This window comes from Elephas maximus, chromosome 7 (assembly GCF_024166365.1).
Source record: "Elephas maximus indicus isolate mEleMax1 chromosome 7, mEleMax1 primary haplotype, whole genome shotgun sequence".
In the NCBI taxonomy this organism is placed as follows: domain Eukaryota; kingdom Metazoa; phylum Chordata; class Mammalia; order Proboscidea; family Elephantidae; genus Elephas; species Elephas maximus.
The window spans coordinates 43,970,895-43,986,105 of NC_064825.1; the positions used below are offsets into that span (position 1 = coordinate 43,970,895).

General features: G+C 42.3%; 1 protein-coding gene and 1 pseudogene across 1 annotated transcript in view; both read left to right on the forward strand.

Annotated features, from left to right (window-relative positions):
• Window positions 1-1,980: 1,980 nt before the first annotated feature.
• On the forward strand, window positions 1,981-15,172 carry LOC126078892 (60S acidic ribosomal protein P1-like; annotated as a pseudogene).
• The window catches only part of ALG8 (ALG8 alpha-1,3-glucosyltransferase), a 37,248-nt gene continuing 28,633 nt past the window's right edge, over window positions 6,597-15,211 (forward strand). The window contains exons 1-2 of the mRNA XM_049889705.1: window positions 6,597-7,293; window positions 15,106-15,184. Of these exons, the coding sequence (XP_049745662.1) occupies window positions 7,199-7,293; window positions 15,106-15,184 (174 nt within the window). The 5' untranslated portion in view covers window positions 6,597-7,198. The remainder of the gene's footprint in view (window positions 7,294-15,105; window positions 15,185-15,211) is intronic.

The window sequence follows — 15,211 nt, forward strand, 5'->3', positions numbered from 1 at the left end:
AATGATAGGTACTAGCAGGAGCCAAAGAAATGTGTATGAATGGATCTTGAAGATATTGGACTTTGAGGGGATAAAATACAGGTTGGATAGGGGAGAAAAGACTTTATATACAAGGATTGTTGGATATGGAGTATGTATTGACACTGATACCAAAGGACCCAAAACACCATTATGGTTTTCTGGTTAAAGTGGGGAATTATACAGGCCAAGTGACAAAAGGGCTTCTGGCCCAAGTGCATTTCACAATGGCCCAGTGCATCTGCAGCCCCACCTTAAGGGTAATCCCCTAGTTTTTGAGAGCAGTAATTGGTAGAGATATATTTAGCAGCTATCAGAATTCTAGTATTGGCTCCCTGACTAGAGGAGTAAGAGTATAGTGGAAAGGGCTAAGTGGAAGCCCCTGATATACCCAGCCACCCCACCGCACCCCCATTAAGCCAAGGTAGGAAATTAGAAGCAATATTGCAGCCAAGGAGGAATTGCAGAGATTAGCACCATCATCATAGACTTAAAAGGATGCATGAGTGTTGGTCTTCATTAGATCCTTACTCAAGTCACCTTTATGGCCCCTACAAAAAAATAGATGGACCATGGCAGATGATGGTGGACCAACATAAACCTAACCAAGTGGTAACCCTAATTGTAGCTACCATTCTGGATGTGGTGTCTTTACTGGAACATAGCCCCTGGCTTTTGAAATGTGGCTATTGATCTGGAAAATGTGTTCTTAGTCCCCCTTAGTAAAGAGATTAAATGCAGTTCACCTTTAGCTGGAAAAGGTAACACTCTATATATTCACTGTCTTGCCCCAAGGCTGTGTTAACTCTTGCTCTGTCACAGTTTAGTTTGTTATTAGTTGCCATTGAGTCATACTGTACCTGGCAACCCAGGGACCTTAATCATCATCTCATTCCACAGAACATCAACACTGGTCCACTCTAACGATGGCCTACTCTAATGATGGTCCACTACAATGCTAGTGAACCCTGTGAGCAGGAAAAGGAAAGTACCTCAGATGCCCCCAACAAGACCTAAGTGTTCCAGAGGGTGGGAGATCAACCCCAAGAAGATTCAGAAGCTTTCCATGGCAGGGAATATTTTAGGGGTTCAGTGATCTGGGGCATGCAGAAGATCCTCTCTAAGGTAAAGAAAAGATTTTGCACTAGCACTCCTACCACCAAAATCCTCCACAGTGCTTGGTGGGTTTTGAAGGCAGCATATACAACACTTTAAAATGCTGCTGTGGTCCATTTATCTGTGAGGTATACTTGCCTTTTCCTTCTTTTAACTTACCCCACAATTTCAAAGAGCAAAGATCAGTGAAATTAGGGTCCTGGCATCAGTAACAAAATATATGGAAAGGAGATGTGGGACACCATTTGGCACACAAATGAAAATACTAGGAGTTTATACATTGGCTTAGTGATACCGATGAGCTAGGAATGAATGAAAAGTGATCATCCTCCTTGCAAACTCCTACCTCTGAGGAATCATGGTGGGTAAGTCACTTGTAGAAGCCCTGGTGGTACAGTGGTTAAGCACTTGGGTGCTAACCGAAAGGTCTGCGGTTCGAACCTACCAGCCGCTCCATGAGAGAAAGATGTGGCAGTCTTCTTCCATAAAGATTTACAGCCTTGGAAACCCTATGAGGCTGTACAGGTTCGCTATGAGTCAAAATCAACTCAATGGCGGTGCGTTTTTGGTTAGCTCACTTGTAAAGCCAGAAACAGTGAAAAAACACCTCTGACCAATATCTTGCTAAGAATACTACATGGGGGTCCCTGCTTCTTTCAGAAATCTTGTAAAAGTTTTCAAGAAATTCTGGAGACAATTAACTTGGTTAAGAAAGTGCGTGTGAGTGCATGCATGTACAGACACACACGCACACACACACTCCTGTGTGAGGGTCAGGGGGTGGGGCATAGGATTTAATACATAAAGCTGGGAAGTGATGAAAGGGAGTCCATTCAATATCCAGGTTTACTAGGGCATTTGAAGCTGGTAAAGAATACGCAGGTAGTGAAATCTGGTGTCACTGAATAAAAACCATGGGCTGGAGCAATTCCAGGTTAGGCCTCTGCCCTGAAAGCACTTCCTAGCCAGGCTGGTAGGTTTTTATAAGATACCCAGCAGGCCAGCCAGGTCTCTGCTGTGAAGCTTCAGATATCACGTGGGGATTAGAATGAGGCATGGTTAATGGAACAGGATCCATAGGCAGAAGCCACCTTGTTATCTTACAGCCAAGGCCCTAAGAGGAAACGAGACCTGCTCACGGTTACACAGCACGTTAGGGACAGAACTGGGACTAGAATTAGGTCTAGACCTTCAGTCAGCCCTTCTTTTGCATAGCAAAGATTCCTAGGATCCATTAGGTCAAAGTAACATCAACTAATTTGTTCTTTTATTCATTTTTTAATCAGTCATTCTCATCAGTCATTTATTTGACAAATCTCACTGTGCCTTCTATATCCCAAGTTCTGAGCAGGAAGCTGGAGTGGCCACAGTTATTTCAGATAAAGTCTGTTTCAGACCTGTGAGTGAAATACTCTTATAAACATATAATTAGGTAAGAAGATGGGGAAATTTATTATCTTAACTGCTGACCCCAGAATTCCTCTCTGGGAAGGAATTACCTTTGTTTAGGAAAACAGCTTGATAAGCTCTTGGGTAGAAGGAAAGACCAAAAGTAGAAAGTGCCCTGGAACTGCTTTGCATGAGAAAATCTGTGTAAGCTTTTCCCTCAGCTGCCAGTAAGGTGCTCTGTTCTTCCAAGGAAGCCAAGGTCATGTTAGGGTGAAGCCCTCAGTTCACCAGTGACTAACAACCTCTTGGCAGCTGCCAGCCCAACACTCCACACTATGGCCTCCGTCTCCAAGCTCACCTGCATCTACTCAGCCCTCATCCTGCAGGACAATGAAGCGAACATTACAGAGGATAAGATCAATGCTCTAATTAAAGCAGCCGGTGCAAATGTTGAACCTTTCTGGTCTGGCTTGTTTGCAAAGGCCCTGGCCAACGTCAACATCAGGAGCCTCATCTGCAAACACAGGGGCTGGTAGACCCACCTCAGCAGCTGGTGCTGCACCAGCAGGAGGACCTGCCCCCTCCACAACTACTGCCCCAGCTGAGGAGAAGAAAGTGAAAGCAAAGAAAGGCGAATCTGAGGAGTCTGATGATGACGTGGATTTTGTTCTTTTTCACTAAACCTCTTTACTAACATGTTCAATAAAGAGCTGAACTCTTAAAAAAGAAAGAAAAGCTGTGGAAGAGGTTTGTTGCTTCAGAGAGTGAGGGAGGACAAGAGCAATGGGGAGACAAATACTGCAAAAGAAACGGGCAAAAGAAAGGCACTACGTGACCAAGTAGCCAGAGGACTGAGAAGGCCAGGATGATTCCTAGGGATATTAAAGGATTTGTTGTGTAACCCTCAGGTCTTCAATAAAGTCTTCCATACTCATAACTTCTGAGCAGATTTTGCATGGACACCAACAAAGGGGCTGAGTTCCGCATCTGGATTATGAAGTAGGAACATAAGCCATAATAAGTAAGGAAGGAGGAAGTCCAAGAGAAAAGAGGTAATGTGAAAATTTAAGCTTTCTGAGAATCTGTAGAAATACTGGGGAGAGCTTTGGCTTCCACAGGCTGTAAAATTGGTAGCAAATGACTGGGTGAGGACAATTTTACCTAGATCATAAGAATCTTAAAGGCCCTAGTTGTCATTGGGGTTACAAAGACAACAGCTTCTGGTCAAATTCTAGAAAAGAAGTCTGCACAAAGTGCTTTGAGAAATGTTCGTAAGTCATTTGAGTTGGTTCATGGAAGATTTGTGGGAGCTTATCACAATATAAAGAAAAAGGGCATTTTGGGGAGAGAGAGAAAGGTCCATGCAAAGGCACAGATGCATAAATAACATGGTGTGTCCATAGACGAGTGAGAAGTTCCATGTGGCTAGGATAGGTTGAAGAAGCCCTGGTGGAGCAACTGCTAAAGAGGTCAACTGCCAACCGAAAGGTCAGTGGTTCAAACACAGCAGCAGCTCTGCAGGAGAAAAGACCTGGTGATCTGCCTCCATAAAGATTACAGCCTAGGAAACACTATGTGGCTGTTCTGCTCTGTCCTGTTGGGTTGTCATGAGTCGAAATCGATTCAACAACACACAACAAGAGAATAGGTTGAGGAGTTCCTGGATGTTACAGAATGTTAAGCCCTCGACTACAAACCTAAAGGTTGGCAGTTTGAACTCACCCAGAGTTGCCTCAGAAGAAAGACCTGGTGATCTCCTTCCAAAAGACCAGAGCCTTGAAAACCCTACGGAGTGCAGTTCTACTCTGCACACATGGGGTCACCAAGAGTTGGAATCAACTCAACAACAACTGGTTTGGTTTAGGATAGGTTAAGTGTCCTATTACAGGTTGATGTTGAAACAAGCAAGGCCCATGTCATGAAGGGCCTGAATGCCAGTTTCAACTCCTCCCTGTGGACAGTGTGAAGCCAGTACAGGGTCAGGAGGAAGGGAGTTGCACAGTCACACCCATGCTATAGAAGATGGCTTTGGTGGTGATGTGGCAGCAGGCCTGAGATTTGATTATTCCCTCCTTTGTGCTCCTTTTTACCAGGTACATACCTCTAATTACTGCAGCCAGGACATTGTTAGCAACTGATTATGCATCATGTGCTTTGGGAGACTGAGCTCCAGGAAGGCCAGAACGATGTAGGTAGCAGGATAATGTAGTATTAGACAGTCCTGAATTCAAATTCTACCTCCACAGTTTCCTGAGTGTCCTTGAGGAAGTTATTTAGCCTCTCTGAGCCTCAGTGTCCTTGTCTGCAAATTAGATGTAATCATGGCACCTACCTTAAAGGATGGTTGTGAGGAACAAAAGAACAGAAATGCTTAGCACAATGCTAGCACGTGTTAGTCCTCAGGCGAAGTAGCTCGAAGTCCCAGGGCCCAACACAGAGTCTGCACATCTTGAGAGCTCTGTTAGGATAAACATGTGAGGGAAGGAAACTGTTGACAGGACAAACTAAACACAGTAAATGGAGAACCAACTCTGTGCTAGGCATGTATAGGCGGTCCCTCCCACACCAAAAGCCTTTTTTTTTTTAATCCAGGTATGCAGTAATCATACTCATAATATCCTAAGAATGAGGCTGAGACATCAATGGTGGTTTTCAAGTATGTCCACAAATTCTTTAATATTCCTCCCTCTGAGAGGTGGGACCGAGTTGCTGTCCCCTTGAGTGTGGGCTGGACTTAGTAAGTAAAAAAAAAAAAAAAAAAATTTTTTTTTTTTTTTTAGCTGCTAACAAATAGAATAAAGGAAAAGCAACTCTGAGTGTACAACGTTAGAGATTAGATCACAAAAGGCATTGCAATTTGCTGCTTGCTCACTCTTAGATCACTCACCGTGGTAGCCGCCAGTTGCCATCCCCTGGGGAGCATGTCTTCAGGCAGCCCAAGGAAAGGCCTATGTAACAAGGAATTGAGGCCTCCTGCTGATAGTCATGTCAGTGAATTATCTTGCAAGCAGATCCTTCAAGCCTTCAGTTGACTATATGAAATTTCTAGAATACGAAAATGCATAGAGACAAAAGTAGACTAGTGGTTGTTGTTAGGTGCCATCAAGTCGGTTCTGACTCATAGCAACCCTATGTATTGTGTGATTGTACATCATTTTGTCATCTGATGTGATTTTCCTATGTGTTGTAAATCATATCTCTCTGATGTTAATAAGGTGCAATTTACGGCAGTTACGTTAGTGAGGCAGGACTCAGTCTACAATATTGCATCGTTCTTAAGTCAATCTCTTTTGAGACATAAAAGAGAGAAGTGAACAGAGAGACATGGGGGAAACTCATACCACCAAGAAAAAAGAGACAGGGGAATAGCATGTCTTTTGGGCCTGGAGTCCCTGCACTGAGAAGCTCCTTGACCAGGAAAGATTGATGACAAGGGTCTTCCCCCAGAGCTGACAGAGAAAGCCTTCTTCTGGAGCTGGGACCCCGAATTCAGGCTTACAGCCTCCTAGACCATAAGAGAATAAATTTCTCTTTGTTAAAGCCATCCACTTATGGTATTTCTGTTACAGCAGCACTATATGACTAAGACAATTGTATATTCGATATTCTTTGCCAACATCATAATTCAAAGGCATCAAATGTTCTTTGGTCTTCCTTACTCATTGTCCAGCTTTTGCATTCATATGAGGTGATTGAAAATATCATGGCTTGGGTCAGGCACACCTTAGACCTCAAAGTGACGCCTTTGCTTGTTAACACTTTAAAGAGGTCTTTTAGCAGCAGATTTGCCCAATGCAGTATGTCATTTGATTTCCTGACTGCTGCTTCCATGAGCGTTGATTGTGAATCCAAGTAAAATTAAATCCTTGACAACGTCAATCTTTTCTCCATTTATCACAGTGTTGCTTATTGACCAGGTAGCTGTCTTCCAAATTACTTGGCATAGATGAGTGAGCACCTCTAGTGCTGCATCCATTTGTCTTACATGGTCGTTTTGAGTCGGAATCAACTTGACAGCAACGGGTTTTTTATTTCTTTATCTTTTTTTAATACCCCAGTTCAGGCTTCCTCCTGAACCGAGGGTTAGGCGCCTCCGCAGTTCTCTCAAGTAATTTTAGCTATAGTAGCTCTCGGATTCCTATTCTGTCTCCTCCATTGGCTTGTGAACGTCTCTAGGGCAAGATACAGTTCTTTTTTGCCTAGGTATCCCTAACGCAAGGCAAGTGCAAACGCAAGGCAGACGTCCAGCCATTGAAGTATGAACTAGCAAAAGAAACTGAAAACCAAAAACCAAATCCACTGGACTCACAGCGACCCTACAGGACAGAGCAGAACCGCCCCGTAGAGTTCCGACGGCTGTAAATCTTTCTCCCGCTGAGAAGGCTGGTTGGTTCGAACACTCAACCTTTTGCTTAGCAGCCCAGCGCTTTGACCACCGGCACCGGGTCTCAGGTCAAGAACCTGCGCAGGTGCAGCAAAGCCCTCCTAAACCGGGGAATGAGGCAGGGCAAGAAAGGACAGTGAGCGGGAGATTTAAACTGCCGAGCTCTTTCCCTGGCTGGCTCAGCAGCAGGGCGCACGCGCGCAGCTCAAGGGCCCGCCTCAGAGGCCCTTCCCCGCATGCGCGGGAGCCCGGATGTGACTCTTTGCTGGTTGAAAGCTCCGGTCTGCGGCAATGGCGGCCCTCGGGTTTGCGACAGGTGGTGGCAGTTGGTTTTCGGCTTTGGCGCTCGGAGTGACTCTCCTCAAATGCCTTCTCATCCCCACCTAGTAAGGGACCCGCACGACCAGGGGCTGGGCGGGGATGCCCCGAGGTCGGTTAAGGTGGGGGTGAGAACCTTGGATGCACCTGGGTAAGAAGAGGAGGGGGATTTCAAGCCGTGTGGCCGCCACCCCGTCTTTGCTAAGCTCCCCGCTCCACTGATTGTTTCTTCACCTAAGGACATAGTCCTGGTACCTGGTTTCAGGCCTGGCGCTGTCTGACTTAGGTCAAGTCGCATTAACGTTTCTGAGCCTCAGGATCCCCATCTTTAGCATGCACATTAAGAACACTCGCCTCCATCATTCATTCATTCTTTACCAACTGCCTACCGTATCAGGCGCTGTTCTTAGTCCGGGAGATAAAGTGGCGAGCAAGACGGCTCCGGTTCTTGCCCTCATGGCGTTGGTAGGGGCAGATAGACAAACACGAGAGATTAAAATTGTGATAAGGACTGTAAAGGAAATAGTGGCTAATTAGCAGGGTTTTCTCCTCTCTTAGGAGGCGATGTTTGAGTTAAAATCTGAGGGATTGAAAAGAGTCAGATGGTGAAAAGCAGTTCAGGGAAGAAAAGAACAAGTTCAAAGTCCCTGTAGTAGGAAAGAACTCAGCATTCCAGGAACAGAAGGAGGCCATTGTGGCTGAAGAGCAGTAAGGAGTCATTGTTAGACTGCTGTAAGAAAAATGAATACAGAGCCAAGGCTGAAAGTATGGAAACTAGTTAGTAAGCAGCCACTCACTGCTAGAGGGTGTACAGTGGGTGCTGAATATTAATATTAGTTTCCACCCTCCCTTCATCCTTCGTAACTCTTCTTCTTTCTTGAGCTTTCCTTTTTGTTCCCCATCCCTTTTTTCCCTCCTCACTCCAGTTTAGGGTTTGGCTTATTGGTGTCTTTTGATTCAAGCTCTTGGTGACCCTTGTTATGCATGAGAGTTGTATGTAAACAATGTATGTCGGTACTGATGTGTATGTTTAATTATATAAACAATGGAATGTGTATGTAGGCTCAGCAATATGATATGTGGGGACTTGAGAAAGGAAGAGGTTGGTCATTTTAACTTTCTGCATAACTGAAAGCAAATAGGAAATGTCCATTTTAAAAGCAAATTGGAAAATTCTAAAATGTAAAATTCCTTTCAATTTATAGTGAATGGGGAAAAAAAAGATTTTTAACTAGGTCTTGCTTTAGTTACTTCAGCCTGAAAGTGTATTTTCAGGTTTATTTTTTTGGATACTCCCCTTGGTCCAGGGTTAAGAGTATAAAGTAGGTTGAATATAATGTTCTGCTTCCCAAAATGGAAACCCCTGTGATGTGAGAGTGAAGTTACAGGATAAATGTAAATTTATTCAACAAAATGTTTACTAGCTGCTTTATTATGTACCAAGCACTGTGGCTAGGCACTAGAGGAGAGGACAAAATGGATATGATCCCTAACCCTATGAAGTGTGAAATTTAATAATGATTTGTTAAGCAAATTGACACAAATGTATAATTAAGTAACTACAACTTGTGTAAAGTGTTATGAAGGAAAAGAACAGGCTTCTGTAAGGGGGACTAACAAGGAGGACTTTCTTTAGAGTGGGTGCCATGAAAGATCCCTGAGGAGCTGACACATAATTGGAGACCTGAAGAATGAATGAGAGTGGGCCAGTTGTGCAGTGTGTGTGGAATATAACTGAAAGTACTGTATGAGCCCAGGCCCTGTGGTAGGAAAAACCTGGCATATTTGGGCAACTAGAATGGGACAGTGTAGTTGGAATGTAATAAGAAACAGAGGGTAGCATGCATAATGAACTTGGAAAGATAAGCAGCGACCAAATCATGCAGGAGCTCATAAAGCCAGGGTGAGAAGTTTGGATTTTATTCTTAAGTTCAGTGGCAATGGTTTGCATTTGTGAAATATTTTTCTGGCTGCTATATAAATGATTGGAGGAAGCAGAAATAGAACCTAGGAGGCTATTGAAGAATCCAAGTGAGATGATGGTGACTTGGACTAGAGTGGTGGCAGTGGAGATAGAAAGTTGGATTTTATTCTTAAGTTCAGTGGCAATGGTTTGCATTTGTAAAATATTTTTCTGGCTGCTATATAAATGATTGGAGGAAGCAGAAGTAGAACCTAGGAGGCTATTGAAGAATCCAAGTGAGATGATGGTGACTTGGACTAGAGTGGTGGCAGTGGAGATAGAAAGTAGTAGACAGATCGAAGATGTATTTTGGAGGTAGGTATCAGAATACTATCTTAAGGTCAGGAAGGATTTCCAGAGAAAATGACAGCTAAATAGTCACTTGGTAGCTTAAGAACTACGGCTCTGGAGTCAGAATAAACCTGCCGTGGAGTAGAACTGCCCCATAGGGTTTCCAAGGCTCTAAATCTTTATGGAAATAGTCTTCCACATCTTTCTCTCACAGAGTTGATGGGTCTGAACTGTTGACCATTTGGTTAGCAGCCAAGTGCTTTAACCACTTCACAGTCAGGGCTCTCTGGAGTCAGAATACGTGGGTTGAAATCTGGCTCTGCCACTTACTAGCTGTGCAATTTAGGGCAAGCTTCTTAACATCTCTGACCTTTACTTCTCATCCGTAAATGGTAAAAGTTACAGTACCACCTCTTAGTGTTCCAGGTAGAGGGAAAAGGATGGCTGGAGCATAGAAGGAGCCCTGGTGACACAATGGTTAAGCTATGGCTGCTAACCAAAAGGTCGGCAGTTCGAATCCACCAGCTGCACCTTGGAAACCCTTTGGGGCAGTTCTCCTCTGTCCTGTAGGGTCACTATGAGTCAAAATCCACTAGACTGCAATGGGTTTGAAGCATAGAAGGCAAGGTGAGGTGGGAGGATAGTGAGAAGTGGCCTGGAAGGGTGAATGGGCAAGATGAAGAAGGATCTTGTAAGCTGTGTTAAGGAATTTGGATTTTATCCAGAGGGCTGAGGCCAGTTGAAAAGTTTTCCTAGGGGAATGTGACATCACATTTGTATTTTGGGAAGATTACTTTGACTGTGTACATAGATGGAGGGCAACAGTGTTAAAAGGGAGTTCAGCTAGGAAGCTATCATAGGACAGGTAAGAGATGATTTCTTTTTTTTTAATGCAATTTTTTTTAAAAAAGGAAACAGTTGATATTTGGCATTATGTTACTAGCCCTTCTCAGGTTTACACTTTTTCAAATACAGTTTTAGCAAGTTATTTTTACTCTTCTTAGTTAATGCAGTAATCAGAAAAAAAGAACTGCTGATACTACAAGGCCAAAATTCTTTCCCTTTGGTTTGGATTTTTGTAAATGTCATTATGAACATGTTTATAACACCTCATTTTTGTATCAGCATTGACAGAGGAAGTATTCTATAAGGAATACATCAGGTAATTTAAGCTTAAGGGATTTTAACCATTTTTCTAAACATCTTTCAAAATTTTGTTATAAACTTCCTTGCCTTAAACTATAGATTGAATGAAACTTAACCCTTTTTGGAGATGCTTGATGATTATTGTAAACCAGATGTCTTTTTAATCTAATACTAGGCTATCATTTTCTTCCTCGTACCACCTACTACCTTCTAGTCGTAGTGAAATACAAAGAGTGCCTCAAACCTTCTAAATGCTACCTTCAGAAAGATTTTTTTTTTTAAATATTGTATCCATAAAATAAGAACCAAACCAACCCAAAATAAATCCATTGCTGTCGAGTTGATTCTGACTCGTAGCAACCCTATACAGGTGCTATGAAAAAGAAACAATCAGAATAAAAATGGTACTTAAAAATAGAAAATGTAATTGCAAAAACTAAAAGGTGAAGTGAGTAAATCCTCCGAAAATAGTAAGAAAAAGGAGACAGAAAACATAGGTGAGGAGATTAACAAATAAATAATAAAATTTCACCAAGCTGAGGGACACTTCAGTGCCCAGACTAATGAATAAAAAAGACATAATTTGCTATGAAATTTCAGAGTAGGGATAAAAAGAAAAATAAACTTCCAGAGAGGAGGGGAAAATCACAAAGGAATAAGACTTCTGAACGTAAACATTGTGTACTACAAACCAATGAGCAGCCCTTCAGAATTCTGAGGAAAGTAATTTTTAACCTGGAATTCTATACCCAGTCAAGTATAAGACATCAGAAGCACAAATCCTAAGTGTGCGGCTCAGTGAATTTTTACAAAGTGAATATATCTTTGTAACTAGCACCTATATCAATAAGCAGAATAGTATGAAATAATGCAGAGTACCAGAAGTTCCTCAAGCCTCCTTCCAGTCACTACCCACTCCCAAGGATAAAGTGACTTCTAACTCCATCAGATTAGTTTTGTCTATTTTAGTTTTACATAAATTGAATCGTGTAGCATGTTCTCTTTTGTGTTTGGCTTCCTTCATTCAACATTAAGTTTGTATGTTAGTGCACGTAATTATTATAATTACACTAATTGTCACTACGTAGCAGCAGTTCTCAAACTTTTTGGTTAGAATTTCCTTCTCTCTTAAAAATTAGTATATTCATAGAGGACACAGTTATAGATACTTCTCAGACAAAGCCAACCACTTTGTGAGCATGGTTTTCTGAGTTTGAAGGCTTAGGACCTTAGTCTCGTGGGACAGCTCAGTTGGCATCACAGAGTTCGTGTTCTGCATCCTAGTGAGGTGTTTAGCATCCGGGGTCTTAAAAGCTTGCAAGCAGCCATCAGAGATACAACTATTGGTCTCTGCTCATCAGGAACAAGAGAAAAGGAAACCAAAGTCTCAAAGAAGCTAGTATACAGGGCTGATAGACTGCATGAGCCACGGCCTTATCTACCTCAAGAGCCAAAGAACTAGGTGCCGCCTGGCTACCACTACCAAACGGGAGAAAAATGAGGAACAGAACTCAAATTCTTTTTTTTTTTTTTTTTTTAATTTAGATGAAGGTTTATGGAACAAACTAGTTTCTCATCAAACAGTGTACACATTGTTGTATGACACTGGCTAACAATCCCATGATATGTCAACATTCTCCCTTCTCAACCCTGGGTTCCCTATTATCAGCTTTCCTGTCTCTCCTGCCTTCCAGTCCCTGCCCCAGGGCCAGTGCGCCCTTTTAGTCTTGTTTTATCCCATGGCCTTTTTCAGTCTTTGGCTGAGAGGTAAACGTCAAAAGTGACCTCATTATTGAGCTGAAAGGGTGTCCAGGGGCCACACTCTCAGGGTTTCTCCAGTCTCTGTCAGGCCAACAAGTCTGATCTTTCTTTTTGAGTTAGAATTTTGTTCTACATTTTTCTCAAGTTCCGTCCAGGACTCTCTATTGTGATCCCTGTCAGAGCAGTCAGTGGTGGTAGCCAGGCACCATCTGGTTGTACTGGACTCAGTCTGGTGGAGGCTGTGGTAGAAGTGGTCCATTAGCCCTTTGGACTAATCTTTCCCTTGTGTCTTTAGTTTTCTTCAATCTTCCTTGCTCCTGAAAGGATGAGACCAGTGGAGTATCCTAGATGGCCACTAGTAGGCTTTTGAGACCCGAGACGCTACTCACCAAAGTAGAATGTAGAACATTTTCTTTATAAACCATGTTGTTGCCATTTGAGCTAGATAGATCTCAAATTCTTAAAAAGTCCAGACTTACTGGACTAGTTGAGACTAGAGGACTCCTGGAGGCATTCACCCTGAGATACTCTTTAAACCTTGATCTGAAACTATTCCCTGAGGTAATCTGCTAAATAACAAATTGAAACACAAAATAAAGGATGTTATCCGTGAGTACAGTGCTCCTTTAAAAAACCGTCTATATGAGACCAAAAAGTCAACAATTACTTTAAAGCTGAGAAGATAAAGGAGCAGGAAAACTAGAGTACTGCAATGGTACAACAAGAATGCAATTAAAGAGAATGGTGACACATTGTGAAAAATGTAACTAATGTCACTGAACAATTTGTACAGAAGTTGTCAAATGAGAACTTAATTTGCTGTGTTAACTTTCACTGAGAACATTGTAAGATATTATTTAAAAAATATTTAGTGAGGACCCCAAAGAGCTATATGTTTATGTGCTACATATTTACCATTTTAGAAATTAAAAGTGAGAAATTGTTAAAGCACAAGAATACTCAAACACACATTCCATTAGTCATCAAAGTGATGACATCGTCACATGTGTAGCTTCTGGAAACACCACTGTATGCTGTCGAGAGAATGAGTGAAAAAAGGCAAATTACATTTTATTATTATAAAAATAGCTTTGGCCTCACAGACTCCTGCAAGAGTCTCCCTGGGAATCCCTGAATTATACTTGGAGAACTGCTGTCTTGTAGAATTTCTGTTGTATGAATATACCACTACTTAGCCATTCTACTATTGATACTTGGATTGCTTCCCCTTTTTTTTTTTTTCAAATGATTTTTATTGTGCTTTAAGTGAAAGTTTACAAATCAAGTCAATCTCTTACACAAAAACTTATATATACCTTGCTACATACTCCCAATTACTCTCCTCTCCATGAGACAGCCCACTCCCTCCTCCACTCTCTCTTTTTGTGTCCATTTTGGATTGCTTCCACTTTTTGACTACATTTCAAAGAGTGCTGCTTTGAACGTACTTATACAGTACATGTCTTTAGTGAATGTGTATGTATTTTTGTTGGGTATATACCTAGGAATGGAATTGCTAGGTCATCAGTTCATTTTTGAATGGTGATTTAGAGGAATCTAGGAAACTCAGGTGAGACCATCAGCAGGCAGTTGAAAATATGTGTCACTGTTGCTGTTAGGTGCGGTGGAGTCTATCTCAACTCATGGCAACCCCGTGTGACTGAGTAGAACCGCTCATAGGGTTTTTAGGCCGTAGTCTTTACAGGAGCAGATCACCAGGTCTTTCTCCTATGGAGCCGCTGGGTGAGCTTGAACCACCAACCTTTTGGTTAGCAGCCAGTTGCCTAACCATTGCACCACCAGGGCTCCTATGTCCCTAGAACTCAGGAAAGGGATCAAGATTGCATATTGAGACTTAGGAGTCATCGTTATACAGTTGATAGTAGAAGCAATAAGTGTGAACAGGATTGTCCAGAGCAGAGTAAGTTGCATTAAGAAGGGACCAAGAGCAGAGGCTAGGAGAACATCAGGGTTTACCTGATGAATATTGGAAGACAAAGCCATGAAAGAGCCTAAGAAAGGTTGGCTAGGAACTCAGGATAAAGTTGTCATTATGGAAAGGTCATGTAGTACTACATTTGAAGGTATAAATTTGGTTAGGCTAGGGAACTCGTTGCTGACTTTGGTGAGCGTAGTTAATTCGGTGAGAACGTATTGAGGCCATCCATGTGTCAGGTACTATTTTAGACACGGAGGGGAGGTACAGCAGTGGGCAAAGTTTTTACTAAAGATGGGAGATGCTTGAATATAGTAAAGGGAGGAAAACAGACACAGAGAATTTGGAGACATGGGAAACGCAGCACAGGGGCCTTTTTCCTGTTCTGTCTGGTGAACCCGCATGCTTCCTTGACGATCCAGCTTGTCTCTGAGGCCTCTTCTGGATAATGAATCCTGATAGAACTGTGTGTGAACAAGAGTAAGTCACCTCCGAGCAAAGGCCTGAGGCCCTCCCCCAAGAAAAAGCATGGGGTTTTTGTCAGCCCTTTGGATACTGCAAAGACCCTTTTCACTTATTTGTAGATCCCCGACAATTTTTCAGAAGGATCCCTGACCTGCAGTGAAGTGTTTCAGGATTATGTGATACCTGTTATGTGTCTTTATAAGACAGTGAGCTGTGACTGGTTAGGGGGCATGAGTCCATTTAAAAGTATAATTATGGAAATGTGAAATTGATAAATATTACAAAATCTCATTTTACTCACCTAATTGTTTTGGGTAGCCATTCCACAGATTTTGAAGTACACCGAAATTGGCTTGCTATCACTCACAGTTTGCCAGTATCACAGTGGTATTATGAGGTAAGTTTTAATTTTCACCTTTTTTTT